Source organism: Schistocerca serialis, chromosome 8, assembly GCF_023864345.2.
Source record: "Schistocerca serialis cubense isolate TAMUIC-IGC-003099 chromosome 8, iqSchSeri2.2, whole genome shotgun sequence".
Classification (NCBI taxonomy): Eukaryota; Metazoa; Arthropoda; class Insecta; order Orthoptera; family Acrididae; genus Schistocerca; species Schistocerca serialis.
In genome coordinates, this window is record NC_064645.1 from 472,369,931 (window position 1) to 472,394,417 (window position 24,487).

Here is a 24,487-nt window from a genome sequence, read left to right on the forward strand (position 1 = left end):
AAATCTGAGGGGGTGCGATGGGGAGGTTCCCTTGTCAGCAGTGTGGGATCCGTACCAGATAGGGTTGATAGAAGAGACAGAGAAGATCCAACGGAGAGCAGCGCGCTTCGTTACAGGATCATTTAGTAATCGCGGAAGCGTTACGGAGGTGATAGATAAACTGCAGTGGAAGACTCTGGAGGAGAGACGCTCAGTAGCTCGGTACGGGCTTTTGTTGAAGTTTCGAGAACATACCTTCACCGAGGAGTCAAGCAGTATGCCGGCAGAAGTGGCCGTGCGGTTAAAGGCACTGCAGTCTGGAAGCGCAAGACCGCTACGGTCGCAGGTTCGAATCCTGCCTCGGGCACGGATGTTTGTGATGTCCTTAGGTTAGTTAGGTTTAATTAGTTCTAAGTTCTAGGGGACTAATGACCTCAGAAGTTGAGTCCCATAGTGCTCAGAGCCATTTGAACCATTTGAGTCAAGCAGTATATTGCTCCCTCCTACGTATATCTCGCGAAGAGACCATGAGGATAAAATCAGAGAGATTAGAGCCCACACAGAGGCATACCGACAATTTTTTCTTTCCACGAACAATACGAGACTGGAATAGAAGGGAGAACCGATAGAGGTGCTCAAGGTACCCTCCGCCACACACCGTCAGGTGGCTTGCGGGGTATGGATGTAGATGTAGATGTAGACTCGCAGTGCTGTGCTTCTCACGTCTCAGTCACTTCGTGTATTGTCAGTACACTTGCCAGATAGCCTCTACGCACAGATGGTAAACCCCTAAATGGCATGCTTTTATCGCTGTGAGCACGACGTGAAGCAGAGCGCCTCCCGCTCCGTGTTGCAGTACGGGCCGCGGTACAATTGGTCGCAGGCGATACAGGGCCACGTCCTGGCGGCGTACTTCTACGGCGCGGTGGTGGGGCCCTTCCCCGGCGGCATGCTGTCCGAGTTCATGGGCGCTCGCCTCGTGGTGGGCGTGACGTCACTGGGCGCGGCCGTCTTCACCGCCCTCTGCCCGCTCGCGGCCGAGGCAGGCGTCGGCTGGCTCATCGCCGCACGCGTGCTCACCGGCGTCCTGGGGGCGAGTATCCGTCTCTCTCTCTACCTACCACTGCCTTCTGGCGTTTGGTACTCAGTACACCACGAGTTGCACTTTGAACAGATGTGAAAGTTAGCGTACTATCAGTTTCATAATTCTTGGTTGCTAAATCCTGTCACCAATCATGTAGATTGGAAAATTCATTGGAAAACTGGAATAATAGTCCCCATTTATAAGAAAGGGGACAGAACAGCATGTGAAAACTATAGAGGTGTAACACTCCTAAGTACAGCTCATAAGATCTTCACAAGTTGTTGTTGTTCTTGTCTTCAGTCCTGAGACTGGTTTGATGCAGCTCTCCATGCTGTTCTATCCTGTGCAAGCTTCTTCATCTCCCAGTACTTACAGCAACCTACATCCTTCTGAATCTGTTTAGTGTATTCATCTCTTGGTCTCCCTCTACAATTTTTACCCTCCAATGCTAAATTTGTGATCCCTTGATGCCTCAGAACATGTCCTACCAACCAGTCCCTTCTCCTTGTCAAGTTGTGCCACAAACTCCTCTTCTCCCCAATTCTATTCAGTACCACCTCATCAGTTATGTGATCTAACCATCTAATCTTCAGCATTCTTCTGTAGCACCACATTTCGAAAGCTTCTATTCTCTTCTTGTCCAGACTATTTATCGTCCATGTTTTACTTCCATACATGGCTAGACTCCAAACAAATACTTTCAGAAACGACTTCCTGACACTTAAATCTATACTCGATGTTAACAAATTTCTCTTCTTCAGAAACGCTTTCCTTGCCATTGCCAGTCTACATTTTATATCCTCTCTACTTCGACCATCATCAGTTATTTTGCTCCCCAAATAGCAAAACTCCTTTACTACTTTAAGTGTCTCATTTCCTAATCTAATTCCCGGAGCATCACATGATTTAATTCGAGTACATTCCATTATCCTCGTTTTGCTTTTGTTGATGTTCATCTTATATCCTCCTTTCAAGACATTGTCCATTCCGTTCAACTGCTCTTCCAAGTCCTTTGCTGTCTCTGAGAGAATTACAATGTCATCGGCAAACCTCAACGTTTTTATTTCTTCTCCATGGACTTTAATACCTACTCCAAATTTTTCTTTTGTTTCCTTTACTGCTTGCTCAATATACAGATTGAACAACATCGGGGACAGGCTACAACCCTGTCTCACTCCCTTCCCAACCACTTGACAAGTATATTAAACGAAAGGATACAGAAGTGTGCAGAAGGCATACTAGGGGAATATCAGTGTGGCTTTCGACCAGGCAGAGGAACAACTGATCAAATATTTGTGATAAGACAAATGATGAAAAAGTTCTATGAATATGATATAGATCTGTATTTCCTATTCATCGATTTCAAACAAGCCTTTGACAGCATAAATCGGCAAGAACTATACAGAGTACTCAAAGAAGTTGGTATACGTGCTAAATTAATAAGACTAATCAGAATGACAATGACCGAGACAAAAGCAAAAGTAAAGGTCCTGTGGTGTGCGTACTGTAAGACCTTCGGTACACACACCATCAGATTATTTGACTTGTCGCTCTAACGAAGTAGGCGAGTGTCAGCAATATGTCTCGTGGTGTGTTTATCTTCTGCCGTTAGGTCAGACGATAGAAATGCCACTTGCACGCTTAGAGTAGCAGATTGACGGTGACCAACTTTAAACAGAACTTGATTAATTTTCACACACATTTATTAAAATAATGAAAATTATAGATATACGTAACTTGATTCTGGATGCTGTTTACAATTGACAATCTGAAGTTGCTTTGGTCTTGGTACGTTAATGTTATTCTCACATATCTCTGATACTTGACAAAGTGTCTATACATTTATCTTCATGGCTATGTACAGGAATATGATAATCTTATTAGGCGCAGAATGAAACTTGACTATAGACTGGTACAGGCAAATGTAGACTGGTACAGACTAATGCAGACTATTGCAGACTGACTAATCGGAGGTCTGTACACTCGTTATAATACCTCGCGCGTTCATGTATCACTGCGCGAGTGTGATTCGCGAGGAGAAAAGGTTCTACGTTAGCAGCAATCTCATTGGCTGCGTGACATATTAATACGCGGATCGGCGGAAGCAGAATTTGGTCCGTCTTTATGACAGCGCCATCTCGTAGTGCGGAGATGGACGAGCGCTGCGCCTGCGCTGTTGTGCTTAGCGGGGCGCGCTGTATTGGGAAAATTATGTACGCGCTGACTACGCGGAACTGTGTACACAACAGGTCCTTAGCAGAACAAGTGAAAGCTTTGACTTTAATAAAGGTGTGAAGCAAGGGGATAGTCTCTCCACTGTCCTATTCAATATAACCCTGCATAGTGTAGTAAATAAAATCAACAAAAGAGGCACCATATTTATGAAAACTAGCCAGATATGTGCATACGCCGTTGACATTGCTAAAGTAGGAAGAAACACCAATACACTCCTAGAAACATACCGGACAATGGAAACAGAAGCCATAAAAATTGGCCTCATAGTAAATGAAAACAAAACAAAATATATGGTAATGTCACAATCTGAGGTCAGAAGAACCCCTAAAAACCTGGACATCAATGGGAAATCCTTCAATGGAGTGTCCTCTTTCAACTACTTGGGAGCCCTAATAACAAATGACAACAGTATTGGAAAGACTCTAAGGGAAAGAATACAAGCAGGAAACAGAGCTTACTTTGCAAATATGCAGCTTTTCAAAAACAGCCTTGTTACAAGAAAAACCGAACTGCTAATATATAATTCCCTAGTCCGCCAAGTTATCACATACGGCTCAGAGGTATGGACGTTGACAGAACACGATAAAAATGCACTAAGAAGCATTGAGCGAAAAATACTACGCAAAATCTATGGGCCAATAAAGGAGGAAGATGGCTGGAGAATACGCCACAATGACGAATTACAAGAGTTAATACAAGGCAGGGACATGGTAAAATTTGTGAAATCACAGCGAATACGATGGCTAGGACACTTGGAGAGAATGGCAGAGGATAGAATTCCAAAGAAAATGATGAAAGGTATGATCCATTCAGTTAGGGGAAAAGGGAGACCTTGAAGAAAATTGATCGACGAGGTAATAAGGGATATCTCCAATACGGGAGTCCGGGGTGGAAAAGAGCAGCACATAACCGAGAAGTGTGGAGGAAAGATTGTTGAAGAAGTCAAGGCTCACCAAGGGCTGTAGCGCTACTGAAGAAGAAGAATCATGTAGAGCCAAATGGAAAATTTAGTAGAAGTTGACCTCGGGAAAGATCAGTTTTGGTTGTTCAGAAATGTAGGCATTTCGAAATCACTACTGACCCTAACACGATCTTAAAACATACGACACAGAACGGCAGATGTACGGTTACGTCAAGGCGACAAAAGCCATGGGATACCTCCTAATATCGTGTCGGACCGCCTTTCTCCCGGAATAATGCAGCAGCTGGCGTGGCATGGACTCAACAAGTCGGTGGAAGTCCCCTACAGGAATGCTGAGCCATGCTGCCTCAGTAGTCATCCAGAATCACGAAAGTGTTGCTGGTGCAGGATTTTTGCACAAACTGACCTCTCGATTGTGTCCTGTAAATGTTCCATGAGATTAATGTTGGCCAAATCAGTCGCTCGAACTGTCCAGAATGTTCTTAAGACCAATCACGAACATTTGTGGCTCGGTGGCGTTGTTTTTTTGAAAACATGAAGTCCATTAATGGCTGCAAATGTTCTCCAAGTAGCCGAATACAAGCATTTCCTGTCAGTGATCGGTTCGCATGAATCTGAGGACCCATCCATTCCATGTAATCACAGCCCACAACATGTTGCACAGTCCCTTGTTGACAAGTTGTGTCCATGGCCTCGTGGGGTCTGCTCCACACTCGAACCCTGCCATCAGTTCTTACCAACTGAAATCGGGACTCATCTGACCAGGCCAGGGTTTTCCAGTTGTCTAGGGTCCAACTGATACGGTGACTAGCCCTGGAGAGGTGCTGCAGGCGACGTCGTGCTGTTAGCAAAGGCACTCGTGTCGGTCTCCTCCTGCCATGGCCCATTAGCACTAGACTTCCCCGAACTGTCCTAAGGGATACCTTAGTCGTAGGTCCCTCATGAATTTCTGCGGTTATTTCATGGAATGTTATTTGTCTGTTAGCATAGACAACTCTACGCAAGCGTCTCTGCTCTCGGTCGTCAAGTGAAAGCTGTCGGCCACTGCATTGTTCATGGTGAGACGTAATGCCTCAAATTTATTATCCCCTGCACATCCTTGACAGTGTAGATCTCGGAATACTGAATTTCCAAACGATTTCGCAAGAAGAATGTCGCATGCATCTAGCTCTAACTACCATTCCGTATTCAGAGTCTGTTGATTCCCATCGTGTGCCACAATCACGTCTGAAACCTTTTCACATGAATCACCTGAGGAGAAAGCAGAGCTCTGCCGATGCACTGCCGTTTTACAGCTTCTGTACGCTACACCACCTCCATCTGTACATCTCCATATCGCTATCCCATGACTTTTGTCACGTCATCCAGTATGAAGCGAGGCAAACCTACGTTTACATCACCTGTAGACTTAGAGAAATATCTTGACGTTATTGACTGGATTACATTATTTGAAATTCTGATGGAAGGAGGGATAAAATAGGGAGTTCAAAAAGTACAAAAAACAGGCTGCAGTTATACGGGTCGAAGAAAGTGAAAGAGAAAACGTAATTACAAAGGTAGTTAGACAGGGTTATAGCCTATCCCCAATATTATTAAGTCTGTACCTTGAGTAAACAGTAAAGGAAACCAAGGAGATATTTGGAAAAGGGAATCGAAGTTCAGCAAGGAGAAATAAAAACATAGAGATCTGCAATTTTGCCAGAAAAGGTAAAGGAATTAGAAGATCAGATTAGAAAGGAATCAATAGTGTCTTGAATAGAGGTTACAAAGTTAGTATCAACAAAAGTAAAACAAGTGCAATGGTATGTAGCGGAATTAAACAGGGCGATGCTGAGGAAATTAGATTCGAAAATGAAACGCTAAAAGTAGTAGATGAGTTTCCTTATTTGAAATAGCTGATGATGAGTGAAATACGGAGATTATAAACTAGAGACTGGCAAGAACAATATAATGTATTGTTATAAATGTTTTCAATGGGGGGAAATGGAGAGAGTTTTTTGCTGTTAACTATGGTGCCTGATGTTATAGAAGACGTCGTTTATTTAGCATTGTGCGAGTACGCTGGATTTCGACATAAGCGCACCTTGTTCCGTACAATGAAGTGTCGGATACTTGAAACAAGCGATCAATAATTTTGATACACTTTTCTGGGAAACAAAAATGGAGATTGTAGTCAAATTTTCGCCGGATAGCTTCTGATCCCCGGATTTCAACAAGATTACCGAAGGGACCAACGTTTGGAAATAAAGTACAGCGAATTACCGTTCAGTGACAAATAGTAGTTTGCTCATTACGACAACTTCTTTCAGGTTCCTTCGTTCCGCGGAACCGTCGATGATTTCTGTGAACATTCGTGCTAAAATGACAATCATTTATGAACATAGGACATGAAAAATTGACTGGTGATTGCTATTTAAATAACAAGTCAAATAACTGCATTCAGTTTAGAATTAATCTATATATATAAAAGAAAGTCGTGTTAGTTACACTATTTATAACTCAAGAACGGCTGGACCGATTTGGCTGAAAATTGGTGAAGAGGTAGCTTAGAACCAGGAGACGGAAATAAGATACTTTTTATCCCGTTCGACAGTTATAAAACGTGGTATAACAATAACGCATCTGGCATGGAATAACAAAACGCAAATGTCAGCTAAACGTCACTATAAAACGTGGTATAACAAAAACGCATCTGACGTGGAATAACAAAACGCAAATGACAGCTAAACGTCTATGGTTCAGTATCAGTATATATCATTAATTAAAAATTTAAAGGAATAATTTGTATTTTCTTTGAATCATCATTAACAATGCCGCGACCAATACGATCGAATATTTCTCGACAAAGCCGTAATGCAAGAAGGATACAAAACATTGCGAATGAAAGGACTGAAGAAGAACAACAAATTGCCCGTGAAGAGCGCCGCGTTAGTATGGCTCGACTTCATGCTTCTCACTCACAAGAGCAGATTTCTGAAATTACAGCGAATATTATATTTCTCGCTTTCTAGCAGTTGAATTAGCCTTAAAGAACTGGTTTGGAACAATGAACCATTAGCTTTAGTTATGCTATTTTTGGCTAAATGACCACTTTGCTGTTTAGCAGTAGAATCGACCTTGAACTGTTAGGTAGCAGGTAATAGATCTATTAGTCATTAAAGTCCAAAAATTGGACCACTCTTCCTAAATTGTATGTTGTTTCATCGATAGATCGCTAGCGCGGTTGCGATATCGTGATCCATATGCAATAATCTACGCGACGATACTCAAAGGAAAATTCGAAGGTGAGGAAGTTCTCATTCCGAGGATTCCGATGATACCAACCGATATGCCGTTTGAGTTCAAAAGACTTCAATTTCCTATCCGTCTTGCATTCACCATGACCATTAACAAATCACAAGGCCAATCCTTGAAAGTTTGTGATTTAAATCTGGAATATCCATGTTTTTCACACGGTCATTTATATGTGGCATGTTCACGGGTCGGAAGACCATCTGCGTTGTTTGTTCTTGCGCCTGATAATAAAACAAAAAATGTCGTGTATCACAAGGTACTTAATTGAAGAGTGGAAGCTATCCACCAAAAAACATAAAGAATAAAGAATCATTAAAATATTTAATTTTTTACTTGTATTTCCTAATAAAAAATTGAAATTAACATCCAAAATTTGATTATTTATTGGCTTTAAGGCGGAACAGAGTTCGCCGGGTCAGCTAGCTTTTAATAAGCTAAAGAGAAACTTACTTTAAACATTTTTTCACACATTACCGTGGCTGACAACGCCACATAAACCAGGTTTTGTGCTAATAATTACAATTCCTCAGAAACAGGCAAATATCCATTGCTTTTTTTAAATGTCGTACTTCTTAATATTGTCGTACAAGAAGCTGAGTAATGCCGTGGTGTAGTGGTTATGATACTAAACTGTTGAATGGAGGGTCGTGAGTTAAAAATTCCCGTAGACCGTACCATTTTAATTTCTATAGTCGGTTCGAGTACATTCTAGAAGTATCCAAAAAAGAATGTCACGCAGAAGATGTAATTAGATGAACGACGAACACTAACTTCACTTAACGAATATTTATTCAGCACTTGCACATACAAGAGCGCGCAGCGAACTAGAGTTTCTCGCCACGTAAACGGCAGCTCTGTCTTGGCCTGATGGGAGCCACTGTGTCGTCGATAATTTGCACTGTCACAAGGTACAATACCAGGCGCACATTATCGAGGACATTGTGGCTCCCATCAGGCCACGACAGAGCCGCCGTTTACGTGGCGAGAAACCCGAGTTCGCTCCGCACTCTTGTATGTGGAAGTGCTGAATAAAATCTTCGTTAAGTGAAGTTAGCGTTCGTCATTCATCTATTTACATCTTCTACATGACAATATATTGAGACGTTTCACATCGAAACTATTCACATTATATATTTTTAATTATAAATTACAATACAATGAACTATAATAAAGTGCGTCTACACATACAGACAAATGTTCAAATGCCCATTAGCTTAGCGACGAAGCCCACTTTCGTGGGTTCGTCAGTAAACAAAATTGCTGTATTTGGGGGACTGAGAATACGCATTTCGCGATCGAGAAGTCTCTCCGCCCTCAACGGGAGACTGTGTGGTGTGCGATCTCCAGTCACGGAATAAACGGTCCGATATTGCTTGATGGCACGGTGACTATCGAACGGTGCGTGAATGTTTTCGAAGGTGTTTTCATCTTCATTATCCAAAGTGACACTGATTTCGACAATATGTGGTTCATGCAAGACGGGGCTCGACCCCATGGAAGCGAGAAAGTGTGTGATGTCCTCGAGGAGCACTTTGGGGACCGCATTTTGGCTCTGGGGTACCCAGGGACCGCTGGCATGGGCCTCGATTGGCCGCCACATTTTTCGGATCTGAGCACATGCGATTCCTTTTTGTGAGGTATATTAAAGACAAGGTGTACAGTAATAACCCCAAAACCATTGCTGAGCTGAAAACACCCATTCAGGAGGTCATCGACAGCATCGATGTTCTGACACTTCTGCAGGTCATGAAGAATTTCGCTACTTATCTGTGCCACATCATCGCCAATGATGGCAGGCGTATCGATCATGTCGTAACCTAAATTCGAGTATCTCTAGTGACGTTTACATGTTGAATAAAGTGTGTGCACGCCGTTGTTAGTACCTAATTTAAGTTTTTTTCATATTTTACAATAATTGTCACCCTGTATGATGACAGATAACGTGCCCCAGGCATTCTCCAAACCCAAACCATTTCATAGGATTGCCGTAATGGTATAGCGTGATTCGTCACTACGGATATCACTCGTTTGCAGTCATCCACTCTCCAATGGCGTCGCCCTTCGCACCATCTCGAGCGTCGCTTAGCTTTGGCTTCGGAAATGTGTGTCTTATGAGGAGCTGCCCGACCATTCTGCCCCATTCTTTTTAACTCCCTACGGACAGTCATTGTGCCAGCTGGATTGTCGGTAGAACCTTGGAAATTACAAATGGTTCCTTTCGCTGATTTCATACGATTTTCTACAACGACCCTCCACAATGCTCAACCGTCTCTGCCCGTTAGTACCTGAGCTGTATCTGGTCTTCACTTAAAATGAGCACAAGGAGTCTCGACTCCAAACAACTTTATTTTGTGGTAACCGGTATAACACGCCCTTACAAATTATGAATAATAAGCAAAAATGTAAACCTTTGTCTAACAAACATCACAAAACGTAATATCTAATATGTATTTTATTTATAAAAATATTTTTTGTAATTAATGTAATCATCAAAGAATAACTATACGTTAAAACAGATGTACACTACGTCGCCAAAGTATCCGGACATCTGGCTGAAAATAACCGACAAGTTCGTGGCGCCCTCCGTCGGTAATGCTGGAATTCAATATGGTGTTGGCCTACCCTTAGCCTTGATGTTATCTTCCACTCTCGCAGGCAGATGTTCAATGAGGTCCTGGAAGGTTTTTTGGGAAATGGCAGCGCATTTTTCACCGAATGCTGCACAGAGGAGAGGTATCGATGTCGGTCAGTGAGGCTTGGCACGAAGTCGGCGTTCGAAAACATCCCATAGGTGTTCTATAGGATTCAGGTCAGGACTCTGTCCAAGCCAGTCCATTACAGGGATGTTATTGTCGTGTAACCACTCCGCCACAAGCCATGCATTATGAATAGGTACTCGATCGTGTTGAAAGATGCAGTCACCATCCCCGAATTGCTCTTTAGCAATGAAATGCAAGAACATTTTTAAAACCTCAGTGTAGGACTGTGCTGTGATAGTGCCACGCAAAACAACAAGGGGTGCGAGCCACCTCCATGAAAAACACGACCACACCTTAACACCACCGCCTCCGAATTTTTCTGGTGGCACTGCACACGCTCGCAAATGACGTTCACTGGGCATTCGCCATACCCACACCCTCCGGATCGCCACATTGTGTACCGTGATTCGTCACTCCACATAACGTTTTTCCATTGTTCAATCGCCCAATGTTTACGCTCCTTACACCAAGCGTTTGGCGTTTATCATTGTGATGTGTGGCTTATCAGCAGCTGTTCGACCATGAAATCCAACTTTTCTCACCTGATGCAGTTTGGAATTCCTATGTGATGGTCTGGATATATGTCTGCCTACTACACATTACGACCCTCTTCAACTGTCGGCGTACTCTGTCAGTCAACAGACGAGGTCGGCCTGTACTCTTTTGTGCTGTACGTGTCCCTTCACGTTTCCACTTCACTATCACATCGAAAATAGTGGACCTAGGGATGTTTAGGTACGTGGAAATGTCGCGTACAGACGTATGACACAAGTGACCCCCAACCACCTGACGACGTTTGAAGTCCGTGAGTTCCGCGGAGCGCTCCATTCTTCTATCTGGCGATGTCTAATGACTATTGAGGTCGCTGATATGCAGTACTTGGCAGTAGGTGGCAGTCCAATGCACCTAACATGAAAAACGTATGTTTATGGGAGTTTCCAATACTTTTCGTCACACAGTGTATCTTACAGTTGCATTATAATAATATATGAAGCTATGTTAATTTTTCACTATTAAAATAAGAGCGCCATTACAGATTTCACTCTCTCTTCAATTTTCTTTAGATGTTAAAAGTCGAACTGTATGTGTTAGAGTAATCGTGTGTGTGTGTGTGTGTGTGTGTAAATCTGTTAAATATTTCAGTATATGGTTATACAGCATTTGTTGGAGTCATTTAAGTACTGTAAACACCCTTCCATGCCAAATTCATTAAGATTTTTCAGCATTTAGCATATTTAGCTGTTCGAGCATCATCGCTGACCGGCTTCAGCCGCCGACAATACCCGGCAAACAAGAATTTAAACCAACCATGGAAAAAACGTACGACCTGCAAAGGTTTAAATTAAGCTGTTTCATTTTGAGAGTAACAGAGAAGCTTAGCAGTACAATTTCTCAACATCTTCCTATTGAATTTTGACTTAAAGCCCGACTTGAGACTTGTCCCGTTCTAACGTAGGCACTTATAATGATTTTGTGAACACTAAAGAGTTTTGCTGTATAACGTAAATGAAAACATTAACTAATACAATGAAGCACCAAAGAAACTGATATAGACATGCGTATTGAAATACAAAGATTTGTAAACAGGCATAATACGGCGCTGCAGCCGGCAACGACTATATAAGACAACAAGTGTCTGGCGTAGTTGTTAGATCGGTTACTGCTGCTGCAATGGGAGGTTATCAAGTTTTAAGTGAGTTTCAATGTGGTGTTATAGTCGGCGTACGAGCGATGGGGCGCAGCATCTCCGAGATAGTGATGAAGTGGGGATTTTCCCGTACGACCATTTCACGAGTGTACAGTGAATATCACGAAACCGGTAAAATACCAAATCTCCGACATCGCTGCGGCAGGATAAATATCCTGCAAGAACGGGACCAACGACGACTGAAGAGAATATTTCAACATGACAGAAGTACAACCCTTCCGTAAATTGCTGTAGATTTCAATCCTGGGCCTTCAACAACTGTTAGTGTAAAAACCATTCAACGAAACATCATCGATATGGACTTTCGGAGTCGAAGGGCCACTCGTGTACCCTTGATGACTGATTACATGACACAAAGCTTTTCGCCTCACTTGGACCCCTCTGCACCGGCATTGGACTGTTGATGACTGGAAACACGTTGCCTGGTCGGACGAGTCTCGTTTCAAATTGTATCGAGCAGATGGACGTGTACGGGTATGGAGACGACCTCATGCATTCATTACCCTGTATGTCAACAGGGGACTGTTCAAGCTGGTGGAGGTTCTGTAACGGTGTGGGGCGTGTGCAGTTGGAATGATATGGGACCCCTGATAGGTCTAGATATGACTCCGACAGGTGATACGTACGTAATCATCCTGTCTGATCATCTGCATCCACTGATGGCCATTGTGCATTCCAACGGAATTTAGCAATTCCAGCAGGACAATGCGACACCCCACACGTCCAAGATTGCTACAGGGTGTCTCCTGGAACGCTCTTCTGAGTTTAAACACTTCTACTGGCCACGAAACTCCCCAGACGTGAACGATATTGAGCATAACTGGGATATCTTCCAACGTGCTATTCAGAAGAGGCTCGCGGGTGCCCTACGCGATGTTAGGCAGACGTACCAGTGTTTTTGGCTCTTCAGTGTAAAACAGTTAAGTAGTTCTCTTGCAGTCCGTATTACTACGTTACTACGTATGCTAAATAAGTTTAGGCTGGCCATACCCAACCTGCTGAGTACTTGACACTTCTAAATTCATAGTACCTGATCTATACATGAACGGCACCCACGCACTCTCCTGCCAGGCCTCTGCTCTCCACGAGAAATGCTCTCAAAAATATCTGGTCTTTGTTTAGGCGTGGTCGTTCCTTCTCTCTTCCACCGCTGTCACGCCACCGACTGTCGACTTCGGCAGCATTAGAATGGTTTGAACGTCCACGTTCGAAATCACCGAGCTCTCTTGACCAATCCACTCTGCTATTACCTCCTTTCTATTGACAACAAGACGTTCCCTGGCTCTGTTTGTACAGGCGGATCTGCCTCTCGCAACATAATTAGCGATTCCGCATTGCATACGGGCGTCCAGATACTTTTCATCACGTAGTGTATAATGTAACTGAAACTAAGGCCCTGGAGAGTCTGTGCTGACCCTTTGAAATGACAACTTCTGCTACTAGTGTCCCAAGATGCTTTATTGTAAGCGTCCTACACATAGTGGGGTCAGGTACTTTTTCGGAGACAGATATTCGTTTAGCATTCTTGTGCTGACAATGCGACTTCTATGGTTCGAGTACGTGTGGGTTTTCAAGTAGTCTGCTGTAAGTCTCATGAGCCAGTGGTGCAGGTAGGCAGAATGTAGAGTGGAACACTTCTACATCTGCAGGGTGATTCACGAAGATATGCAAATATTTTAATATGTTATTCTACAAGTAGAACTAAAGAAAAAAGTTCATCTAAACATAGTTCCGCAATTGTTTAGTTATGGAGTTATGCCTAGTAAAAGATTTTGCCTGTAATTTAGCAACATCGCTACTATGAAGCCATCGCAGAACTGTAAGAAGTTATAGTAAAGCACGATTTCCATTTATTTTGTTGTTATTAATCTAGGGAATCTAATAAAACATGTCCCAGACGTGCATCTGCAGTAGTTTTTCAGAGAATCCAGCGAAGCAAGGAAGTAATTTCGTAAAATGTTTAATTTATTAACTACTTGGCCCAATTTGTTTTTTAAATTCCAGACAATTGCACAAAGTGTTCAGCAGAAGTTTTAGAGAATTTAATTTTGAAATAGTGATAATCATAATATTAGCTGAAACTGTATGAATGTGTCAGATAATCTGCCTTTACATCCCTATTTCATAAATAATCTACAAACTACAACAGTTACTATGTGGTCCCACTTAAATACACAGTTGTTATTATGTTCTTTCACTGAACGTTACAGAAAACTAACTCGTTTCAAGGTTAGGAAGCCACTGGAACAACACTCTAACGGTCGCCAACAATAACATGAAGTTTTCTAAACTCTTAATGGAAAGTAAACAAATTTATATGCATAATAATCTTTGCTTCTCTGGATGTTCTGGAAAACTACTGCAGATACACGTCTGGGACATGTTTTATTAGATTCACAAGACCAATAACATCAAATTAAACGGAAATCGTGCTTTACTTTAACCTCGTAGTTTTGCGATGGTTTCATATTAGGGAAGTTGCTGAATTTCAGGCAAAATCTTTTATTAGCCGTAACTCTGTAACTAAACATTTGCGGACCTATGTTTATATGAAATTTTTTCTTTAGTATTACCTTTAGAATAACATATTAAAATATCTGCATACCTTCCTGAATGGCCCGCATCTCGTGGTCGTGCGGTAGCGCTCTCGCTTCCCACGCCCGGGTTCCTGGGTTCGATTCCCGGCGCGGTCAGGGATTTTCTCTGCCTCGTGATGGCTGGGTGTTGTGTGCTGTCCTTAGGTTAGTTAGGTTTAAGTAGTTCTAAGTTCTAGGGGACTGATGACCATAGATGTTAAGTCCCATAGTGCTCAGAGCCATTTGAACCAACCTTCCTGAATCACCCTTTATATGAATACTTCGCAAATCACATTTAAGTGCCTGGTAGAGGGTTCATCGAATCACCTTCACAATAATTATCTATTATTCCAATCTAGAACAGCGAGTGCAAGAAACGGACACATATATCTTTCCGTGCGAGCTCTGATTTCACTTATTTTATCATGGTGATCGTTTCTTTCTATGTAGGTCGGTGTCAACAAAATATCTTCGCATACGAAGGAAAACTTTGTGATTGAAATTTCGTGAGGAGATTCCGCAACAGTGAAAATCGCTTTTGTTTTAATGATATCCACCTCAAATCCTGTATAACGTCAGTGACACTCTCTACCCTGTTTGGTGATAATACAAAACGTACTTATCTTCTTTGAAATTTCTCGAGGTACCGCGTTAATCCTATCTGGTAAGGGTCTCACACCGCGCAGCAGTACTCCAAAACAGGACGGCCAATGGTAGTGTAGGCAGTCTCTTTAGCAGATCTGTTGCATCTTCTAAGTTTTTCAGCATTAAACACAGTCTTTGGTTAGTCTTCCCCACAACATTTTCAATATATTCTTTCCAATTTAAGTTGTTTGTGATTGTAACTCCTGGGTATTTAGTTAAATGTGAGGGCTTTAGATCTGACAGATTTATCGTGTAACCGAAGTTTAACGGATTCCTTTTACCACTATTGTACACACATCAAAAAAAGTTTTGCATCACCTCGGTTCCGAGAGTTCCGGAACCCGTACAGAAAACTGGAATAGACACCAACATAAACATCATTTCCGCCCCGTTTATTGCTCATGAAACCATACACTGCTTGTTTACCATCATACAGCGAGACCTTCAGAGGTGATGGTCGAGATTGCTGTACACACCGATATCTCTAATACCCAGTAGCACGTCTTCTTGCATAGATGCATGACTGTATTCGTCGTGACATACTACCCACAAGTTCATCAAGACACTGTTGGCTCTGAGCACTATGGGACTCAACTGCTGAGGTCATTAGTCCCCTAGAACTTAGAACTAGTTAAACCTAACTAACCTAAGGACATCACAAACATCCATGCCCGAGGCAGGATTCGAACCTGCGACCGTAGCGGTCTTGCGGTTCCAGACTGCAGCGCCTTTAACCGCACGGCCACTTCGGCCGGCTAAGACACTGTTGGTTCATATTGTCCCACTCCTCAACGGCGATGATCCCTCAGAGTGGTTGGTGGGTCACGTCGTCCATAAACAGCCCTTTCAATCTATCAAAGGTCATTTCTGGAGAACATGCTGGCCACTCTAGTCGAGCGATGTCGTTATCCTGGAGGACGTCATTCACAAGATGTGCACGATGGGGGTGCGGGTTGCACTATCGGTTGGAGGATGGCATTCACGTATTTTACAGCTGTTACGACGCCTTCCATGACCACCAGCGGCGAACGTAGGCCCCACATAATACCACCCCAAAAGAGCAGGGAACCTCCACCTTGTTGCACTCGCTGGACAGTGTGTCTAAGGCGTTCAGCCTGACGGGGTTGCCTCCAAGCACATCTCTGACAATTGTCTGGTTGAAGGCATATGTGACACCCATAGGTGAAGACAACGTGATGCCAATTCTGAGCGGTCCATTTGGCATGTTGTTAGGCCCAACTGTAACGCCATGGATGTCAGTAGTGAAGTTGCATATCATGCAGCCTATTGCGCACAGTTTGAGTCATGACACGACGTCCTGTGGCTGCACGAAAAGCATTATTCAACATGGTGGCGATGGTGTCAGGGTTCCTCCAAGCCATAATCCGTAGGTAGCGGTCATCCACTGCAGTAGTAGCCCTTGGGCGGCCTGAACGAGGCATGTCATCAACAGTTCCTGTCTCTCTGTATCTCCTCCATGCCAGAACATCATCGCTTTGGTTCACTCCGAGACGCCTGGACTCATCGTTTGTTGAGAGCCCTTCCTGGCACAAAGTAACAATGCGGACGCGATTGAACTGCAGTACTGACCGTCTAGGCGTGGTTGAACTATAGACAACGTGAGCCTTGTACCTCCTTCTTGGCTGAATGACTGGAACTGATAGGTTGTTGAACCCCCTCCATCTAATAGGCGCTGGTCATACATGGTTGTTTACATCTTTGGGCGGGTTTAGTGACATCTCTGAACACTCAAAGGGACTGTGTCTGTGATACAATATCCACAGTCGACGTCTGTCTTCAGGAGTTCTGGGATCCGGGGTGATGCAAAAGTTTTTTTTTATTTTTTATTTGTGTACTATAAGCATGTCGTATTTAAGTCCGCGCTAAATATCGAGTTGCTGCAAACGATCACCAGTCGTGAAGATTTTGCGTTCATTTAAATTTCTCATGCTTTTTTCGTTATTTCTGCTACAGTGTTCTGGCCCATTTTGTGTACCTAGGGGGATCAACTCCGTCGTTTGTTAATTTATTTCTTATAAATCTCTCAATTGCTGTCGATAGTATTTTTCTGAATTCAAGCCACATCTGGTCTATAGGTACTAGTACGTTGTTAACTTGGAAGGAATGGAGATTGTCTCTCAGAAATAGGTAAAGTGAATTTTTATCTGCTTTTTTGAATAGGTATGTATTTCGTTTATTATTGGAGGATTTGGAAGTTACAGTATTCAGTACCGTTATGACAACCCTGTGTTCACTAATCGCTGTATCCGTTTTGATGCTCGTTATTAGCTCAGGATTATTTGTTGCTAAGAGGTCAAGTGTGGTTTCACAATCGCTTACTAAACGACTGGGCTCAAGAACTAACTCCTCGGAATAATTTTCAATGATTGCGTTTAGCACAATTTCGGACGATATTATGTGCTTATCTCCGGATTTAAACATGCATTTGCGCCAATATATAGAGGGTAAATTAAAGTCACCACGAAATATAATTGTATGAGTCAGGTACATATTTGAAATTATACTCACGTATTCTTTGAACCTTTCAGGTATCATCTGAGTTGGGAAGTGGATAAAAGGATCCAATTATTATTTTATTCCTGTTGCCAAGGATGACTTCTACGAATACTAACTCACAGAAACTATCTACTTCAAATTTGGTACAAAATAACCTGCTTCTAAACAGCAACAAACACGCTACCGACAACTGTGTTTGGTCTATACTTTATGAACACCGTTAAGTCCTTTGCAATAATTTCAGCTGGACTCATCTCAGGCTTTAGCCAGCATTCAGTGCCTATAACACTTTGAGCATCAGTGCTTGGAAAAATTTGGAAATTTATGGTAAGGTATTATGGGACCAAACTGCTGAGGTCATCGGTGCCTCAGCCTGCACACTACTTAATCTAACTTACGCTATGAACAACTCACACTCCTATGCCCAAGGGAGGACTCGAACCACTGACGGGGGGAGCCGCACGGACCGTGACAAGTTGCCCTAGACTGCGCGGCTACCCCGCTTGGACCTCTGATAGTTTCCCAACACAGCTACGACAATTTACAACTGTTACACCAGTGGTTCCTGTGTCTACGTTCTTCCTGTGTTCGGCCTGCATCCTTTGAGACTGAGGCCCTTTTTGTGTTTTCCCGAGACCCTTTAACCTAAAAAACCGCCCCAGTCCACGCCACACAGACCCAGCTACCCATGTAGCCACCTCCTGCGTGTAGTGGACGCCTGAATTTTTAGCGGAAGCCGAAGCCGATCCACCCCATGGCGCAAGTCGAGGAATCTGCAGCCTACACAAATGCAGAACCTTCTGAGCCTGTGGTTCAGACCCTCCACTCAGTTCTGTGCCAGAGGTCTTCAGTCGGTCCTGTCAAGTATGCTGCAAACGGTGGGCTGTGCTTTCATCTCGCAAACAAGGCTGGCAGGCTTTAACCACTTGTGACAGCCACTCAAAACCAGAGAGAATCTGTTCTGATCCAAAGCAACATGCATCATTGGTATTGACATGAGCCACCACCGGCAGTTGGCCTCACCGTGTGCTGTTCATGACATCCGGAAGGATCCATTCCACATCTGGAATGACTTCACCTGGTAGGCACACGAAGTTGGCTTTCTTCCCTCCCTTGGCAGCCATGTCGCTAAGGGACCGCATAACACGACTAAAATTCGAGCTCCCAACTACCGATAACCCCACCCTCTGTGATTGCCAGGATCTTGCAGGCTGAGAGGTTTTCTCTGAAACAGGACAAGCGACTGCATCTGGTTGAGGGACAGTGTCAGCCACAGACAGCATCTGCAACCTCGTTGTCAGACTAACTGGGGAGACCTTATATGCAGCCCCCTGGGAAGTCTTTCGCCGCCTGTCACACCTCGAGGCGACTTCCCACTCGACCACGAGCAAGTGGTCAACCCGAATGCGAGCAGTAACTGGGCTGGCCACCAGTGTGGACAGTTTGGCGGACTCGGACGTGCTGGTCGTCCGTTGGATTCCCTCTGCCGGCCCAAAACTGTGATGACTATCTACGGCAGGTTCAAGCTGTGTAACTGAAGCCATCACAACCTGAGGATGAGAGAAAAGTGTTACCAACTCGGCTCGCATTCACACACAGCAATCACAATCCCTATCCGTACTACAGACGACGGAAAATACATTACACAGACAAACAAAGGACTATCGAGACGTGCTACGGAACTGTACTGTAGACACTGAGGAAAACGCAACAACTGTGTCTAATAAATTAGATTAATACTCAAAGATTCAAAAACTTAGTTACCAAAGCATTCAGGTGAGACTAAATATTTAGCTGCTGATACGAAACGTCTAATAAAACACAAAATCGGTTTACTTTTCGACACAAACGAAAACGCGGGGACTGGGTCTATTGCGTATCTGCGTAACACGCAGAAATTGATGGCGCACTTCAATTTTTGCAGAGTGTGCACGTACGGCTGTGCATAATTGAGGCACCGTGTTCCGGAAAGTCAATGAGCACTTGAAACACCCCCGTTTAAAACTCCTTATCGGGTTTTGCGTAAATTATCGTAGCCGCCAAACAGTTAATTATTATAATTATGTGACCGTGTGCTTAATGGATGAAAGGCTATCGGGTTTTCTGCTGTGGTTTCGGGGGTATTTCAACCTAGTGCGGCTGTTCTGAGACGGAATAGCTAATGATTGAAAGTTTGTCTATTATTAAGGACCAAAAAGGTTGTGATGTACAAAACTGATATATATTTCCTACTAACACACAAATTCTGAGGCAGTTGCTACCTTCGCCTTACACGTCTAATTGTGGTTATCTCTTCTTATTGATTGCTGATTTTCAGTACTTCATCACACACAATGCTGATGGTTAACATTCACAACAATCCTCACTGCAATCCATGGTTGTTGCTGGCCGACGTGGTTGACGCGAAACACGTAATTCGGCACTTGTCACTTTCTGTTTCATATCACTCGCGAATCGGTATTAGTGAGGGTCAACCCCACGACGATCAGGGGGACGTGCTCACTCGTCATACTCCGGTGAATTTTACCGTTTACAACTCACTCGACCACCATTCTTGCCCATCTCTCCCGCACTACCTCTCGCTAGACACTCTCCAGTACTACTTCGCACTCAACACTAGTCTCACTGCCTACTGCAGCGCCTGACAATCGACTCCTGTCTGCTATCGACCTGGGCGTCGGATACTAGCATCTATGTTCATGGGATCACGGATCCCTTACATCCCCGCCCTAAAAACCTTCTTTGTAGTCATAGGCGAAAAAGAATAATAGGAAAAAATTTTCACATAGTATACAAATGAAAATGAGGAACATAAGTTCTGGTTCAAATACTGAAAATTACATTGTATCACCAATAATACCCTATTGACTCCGGTAGCAAACTGCCCCTACAGAAATATCATACAGTATCAATTTATCTTAATTAACATAGCATGGTAAATATTTTTACAAACTTATCTTACATTCAATTACCAAAAATCTTCACTCTCAGAGGTTTGTCTGGGCCATTAACTACATATTTGTTACTGATTAATCTTTTATAACTAGCTACAGCAAAGACAAGAAAACAACTAATTGAATGCCAGCCACCCCTTTGGTATGCTGTCCTTTCAGCGGGGTTCCTGCCGTCCATACTACTATCACACTAACTTATAACTCACTTGGCCAACACACACAAAAGTTGAGGAAGAAATTCACAACTTATTCATTTGAGTCCTTAACACAAGCGAAATTGAATATCAAAACAAAATATAGCATTTTCACCTTGACTTATGCAATTATTTTACAATCCCTGATACCTCTACAGATTCAATAATATTAAATGCTCCATTATGCCACTAAATATGTCTTACGTAACTATTTGTATCACTATGACTAATGTGGTCATCCAATGAAAATTTTAAATTACTGATCATTTCATTCTGCCAAACCTTTATATTGACCTTTGTGAATTGTTATCACTAATGCTCAGATGAGGGGTACAATATTTCCCGTTATATTGACATTAATTCAAATCTGCTATATGGATATTTATTATTCATTACACACTGCCAGGATTCTGCTTCTAAATCTCGACCTAAGTATAACCATAACTGACTCTGATAGCTAATTGCATTACTCATAAGTTACACTTCCTGTTTTATCAGCATACCTCAGATCAACATGTATACCTACAAATAACTTGCAAACAGATATTGCTCATGTGCTAAATGACATATTTCAATACTTCAAACATCTCATACTCCATTCACTTCATTACAAATAACTCCCTCAACTTAACAGCAACTTCAACTGCAAATAAATATATATCTTCAACCTACATCAATCCCCCATATACTTCGATACTTCAAACATCTCATACTCAATACATTTCATTACACATAACTCCCTCAACTTAATAGCAACTTCAACTGATATATATCTTCAACCTACATCAACCCTCCATATTCGCATCAATAACTACATAAAAATACTACTCCAGGCACCTTGGCCTCTCCGTTCATCATATTTCACATCATTTATTTGAACAACTATCTCCTCATGTATTTGTTTCTTTATATGCCATCCTAATTACAAGCTGATACATTACTTCAACTTTCTTACAACAGTTTGATATTTTCATGCCTCACAAAACAACTCTATAAGATTACACAAACTCTTGTTCGACCAATTAGCTTCCCATCACATTTTATAAACATTAGCTTTCTGATCTGGTTCTCATTTTATTACGTCTGGCACTAATAATTTTGCAATGTACTGACACTAAGCTGATTTTTAACTTATTGTTTCTTTGACATCTCATACTCTACATCAAGAGTAACTACTTATCCTTATTTTAAGTCAACTATAAATCTGCTACATGGTTCCTGACTGAATTACTTGGATGACCACTACCAATCCCAACTACTACACACTAACTTTCTTAACCTAAGGATAGAGAAAGATGGCAGAGGAGTGAAACTTGAAATAAGAAATAAAGTCTCACCCAGCTGGGAGTGTACCAGTCGCCACTTGGTATACCAGCAAAAGAGTTGCTAGCTCCCTACACCTTTCTTTCTTCAATTTGTACCTCATGATCCCTTCGTCTATCTTCTCCCCTCTCATAATTCCTGTCATCATCATCATCATCTCTCCTATGATTGTGGTAAAACTGTCGACCATTGCCACGGTTCCTATGTCCATTACCCCCACCTCTACCTCTGTAATTCGGTGGGCCATTAAACTGACTTTGACGGTAATTATTTCCACCTTGGCTCTGATCATGCATCCGGTCATTTTCCTGTGCACAAACAGTTTCTAATTGCTGCAATACTTCCATTAAAGTATCTTTATCTTTAATCAGGCTTCCAGATAAGTTTTCTTGCATCCTACGACTTAACCTCCTTTTAATTGCTGATATCATTATGTCGTCATTCAACGGCTGCTCCAATGTTTCATTCAACTCCCATAGATGCTCAGCAAATTCTCTCAAGGTACCTCTCCAGATATTAAGAGACTTGCGATGCAGTAAATCTTCAAGTGTTGCACATTGGTGACATTTGGACCAGTATTTCTTTAAAAATTCTTCCTCAAATTGACTGTAGCTGGTAACTTCTTCTTTCTTCCTAACTCCCCAGGTGAAAACTTCACCTTCCATTCTGTCTATTGCGAACTGAATTTTACCTGAATCTCGTAAGTGTGCTGGGAAAACACCTCGTAACCACTTAGTAAATATCATTGGATGCAATGCCCCTTTGGGTTTATATTTTTGCCCCATGTGGGCCTGGGTATACATATTATCAGCATTTACTAATGTAACGAGCTTGCCCATCCCTACGGTTAAGGTGGCACTATTTATCTTCCTATCAATCTCTTCGGTTTTAGTTTCTAGCTGTTGGACTCCCTCCTATAGCTGTTTGATCTCATTTGTGACTATATGTTCCACAGCCTCCTCCAATTTCATTTGCCTATTTCCCAATTTACCAACATTAACCTGGCACAGCTGCTGCACTTGCACCACGTCTTCAATCCGTTGGTTCTGGTGTGCTTCCATTTCTCGCATTCTCCCCTCCAACTCAGTCTTGACTTCCTTGAAATCCCTCTCAGCTTTTCCGATTATCTCTACTCTCATATCGTTCATCTCTTCTCGCAGTTGATATAGCTTCACCTGTAGCTTGTCATCTCTCTCCTGAAGAGTTATTCTCATCTGTTCCTGGAATTCCTGCAGCCCTTTCCTTAAATTTTCTTGGTTTTCTTTGTTTTCTTTCTTGATTTCGTTATTTCCCCCTTCTATTCGCTTGTTGATTTCTTGGAGCATCTCTCCCATATGCTTGTTGATTCCTTGGAGCACATTAAGTATTACTGACTGCGATTCTCCATCCTCAAGACTCAGTTCCTTTCTAATTGGTTTTACTGGTGTCTCAGGGTAACCGCTTGAATGACCCAATGGGCTGTTCATTGACATTCCACTACTACCAATTCCTGACTCATCCTTGTCCTCCTGCCCTATCTCCATTTTTCCAACTACCTCCTCCACAACCTTCTCTTTCAATTCAGGATCCATTCTCATCTATTCACTATGCACAGATAAGAAAAAAATAAAATAAATTAAAAATAACCTCCTAGTAACCCAAACACTCACTAATTAGCTAATAAAGAAATAATCCTTCACTGTATTCGGTTAACCCCGACTGGCAAAATAGACCTCTCCATTGAACACCATAAATTACAGAAGCCTATCTACATCAAACATCAATGACGGCATTTATACACAAAATCTCGAAGTAACATACACACAACTTAGAAGACATATAAATATGTAGTTTACAATAAATAATGCAAATGAGGCACTATTCTGTGCTGTACAGCATAAACACAAGCGCATATTAGCATACCATGCTTCAGAGAAAATTCGCAAAAAAAAAAAATGTTAAAAAATGCTATTCTTATATTTTCTGCAATTGACAAATTTAATATGAAGTTCCTTCCGCGCTCTGAAGATAGGGCAATATTAATTAGTCTCGCGCCAGCACCTCGTCCTCACTCACCCGTCGACGCTCGTCGAAGTCGCGATGTTTTGACGTTTGAAGTCGCGCTACTAGTCGTGTTGGCGTTGGCTCCTCCGGATCGGCAGCTGTCAAGCGAAGCGTCGTTGTAGCTCGTGTGGTGCCGTGTGCAACTGTTTACGTCCGCGGCGAATCGCGCTGACGCAGCCTCGTAGTTCGGTGGTTGGCGACGGGATGGAGCTGCTCTCACGTACTTCGCTGATCAGCGGGTAGGTGGCGCAGGC

At 42.7% G+C, this 24,487-nt stretch overlaps 1 protein-coding gene across 1 annotated transcript in view; it reads left to right on the forward strand.

The window, feature by feature from the left end:
- LOC126417076 (putative inorganic phosphate cotransporter) overlaps positions 1–24,487 on the forward strand; it is a 188,726-nt gene that overhangs the window by 38,219 nt on the left and 126,020 nt on the right. Inside the window, exon 3 of the mRNA XM_050084971.1 lies at positions 836–1,072. Within this exon, the coding sequence (XP_049940928.1) occupies positions 836–1,072 (237 nt within the window). The remainder of the gene's footprint in view (positions 1–835; positions 1,073–24,487) is intronic.